A 1,732-nucleotide genomic window follows, 5' to 3' on the forward strand; every position below is an offset into this window, starting at 1 on the left:
TTTTTACAGTTTTTCATCTTTTCTAAGTTTTAGAAATATTCAGTTTTAAAACGTTTTTGTTTCACATTTCTTTTTCAGTTTCCTTCATTTATTTCCATTTTTTTTTCAGTTTTTAATCTTTTCTAAGTTTGAGAAATATTCAGTTTTAAAACGTTTTTGTTTCACATTTCTTTTTCAGTTTCCTTCATTTATTTCCATTTTTTTTTCAGTTTTTAATCTTTTCTAAGTTTTAGAAATATTCAGTTTAAAAAAAATTTTGTTTCACATTTCTTTTTCGGTTTCCTTCATTTATTTCCATTTTTTTTTTCAGTTTTTAATCTTTTCTAAGTTTGAGAAATATTCAGTTTCCAAATTTGTTTTCAGTTTCCAGTATAACTTCTTTCAGTCTTTTCTAAAAAGAAATGCAGCCCTAAATTAGCTCAATAAAACAACATGGTCAATGGTGGTGATACAAAAATAAATAGAGTGCAATAAATACATAATTTAATATAATAATACATAAATAAATAAATACTATAAATATATTATTTCTAACAATGTTTTCCTACATATCATTCAAGTCAAAGCCAATTTCTAAGGTTTTCAATTCTTTTTAAATTTCAAAATGAATACAAATGTTTGAAATGAATCTGATATGTGTCCAACGGGCAGGCTTTAAATATGGATGCTAGATGGAAGGATGGAATACTTATAGACTGTGTAGGAAATTTGCTAACATAGAATAATGTCATAATTAAACTTTATTGATCTCACTCTGGAGAAATTCACTGTCTGCATTTAACCCATCTCCTTAGGGAGCAGTGGGCTACCATTGTGTGGCGCCCAGGGAGCAGAGTGGGGTTAAGGGTCTTGCTCAGGGACCCAGAGTGCAGGCTGTGGAATCGAACCGGATACTTGCAACCTTTTCAGAGCACAAGCGCTCTGCTCTCAACACTCCCCACTGACTGTATGATTGTGAAAGACTAATGAAGGTTGTGTGCAGTTTTCTAAGTTGTCCTGTATGCACGTGTTTCTGATCTCATGGGTTGTGATGCCTTCACTGAACAGCTGGCTAAAATAAAAACTAACAACATCTAACTTCTCATTTGAGTTCACAGCTCCCCTCTCCAATCAGACAGTTGAGCTTCCGCCACCATCCCTCTGACAGGCTCTTAATCTTATCCGGGGTCTTCTTCCTCAGAGTCAGCCTCTGCTGCTGGGCCACGGTACTCTCCGTCTGCTGGAAGCTGGCCAGGATGGCTGCATCAAAAGTGTCCTTCAGGTTCTTCTGGGTCAGCGCGGAGCACTCCGCGAAGCCCACCGCCCCGAGCTCCAGGGCCAGCCTCTGGCCTTCCTCGGTGCTCACCGGCCGCTGCTGGTTCTGCGCCAGGTGGATCAGAACGTCCACATCCTCTCTCAGGTCCAGCTGGGTACCGACCAGGACCAGGGGAACGCCGGGGCACAGTTGGTGGATCTCAGGAACCCATTTGTTGGTGAGGTTGCGGAAGGAGCAGGGGCGAACCACGCTGTAGCAGAGGAGGAAGACGTCTGCGTTCTTGTAGCAGAGCGGCCGGAGGCGCTCCAACTCATCCTGCAGGGAAAATTGAAATCGCATTAATATCACTTTGTCTCATTATTTTGTATTATTATAACTTTGCTTTAATAGGTATGACTATAAAAGTCTGTATTCTAACATTAAGGCCCCGTCCACACGAAGTCAAAACGAACACGAAACGCTGATATTTTCCAAAAC

At 39.9% G+C, this 1,732-nt stretch overlaps 1 protein-coding gene across 2 annotated transcripts in view; it reads right to left on the reverse strand.

Annotated features, from left to right (window-relative positions):
• Positions 1 to 918: 918 nt before the first annotated feature.
• The window catches only part of LOC107098681 (cdc42 homolog), a 4,481-nt gene continuing 3,667 nt past the window's right edge, over positions 919 to 1,732 (reverse strand). For both annotated transcript variants that reach the window (XM_015396465.1, XM_015396466.1), the window contains one exon: positions 919 to 1,570. In XM_015396465.1, coding sequence (XP_015251951.1) covers positions 1,082 to 1,570 — 489 coding nt within the window. In that variant the 3' untranslated portion in view covers positions 919 to 1,081. The remainder of the gene's footprint in view (positions 1,571 to 1,732) is intronic.

The sequence above is a fragment of the Cyprinodon variegatus genome, unplaced genomic scaffold, assembly GCF_000732505.1.
Source record: "Cyprinodon variegatus isolate N-32 unplaced genomic scaffold, C_variegatus-1.0 Scaffold800, whole genome shotgun sequence".
Taxonomy (NCBI): domain Eukaryota; kingdom Metazoa; phylum Chordata; class Actinopteri; order Cyprinodontiformes; family Cyprinodontidae; genus Cyprinodon; species Cyprinodon variegatus.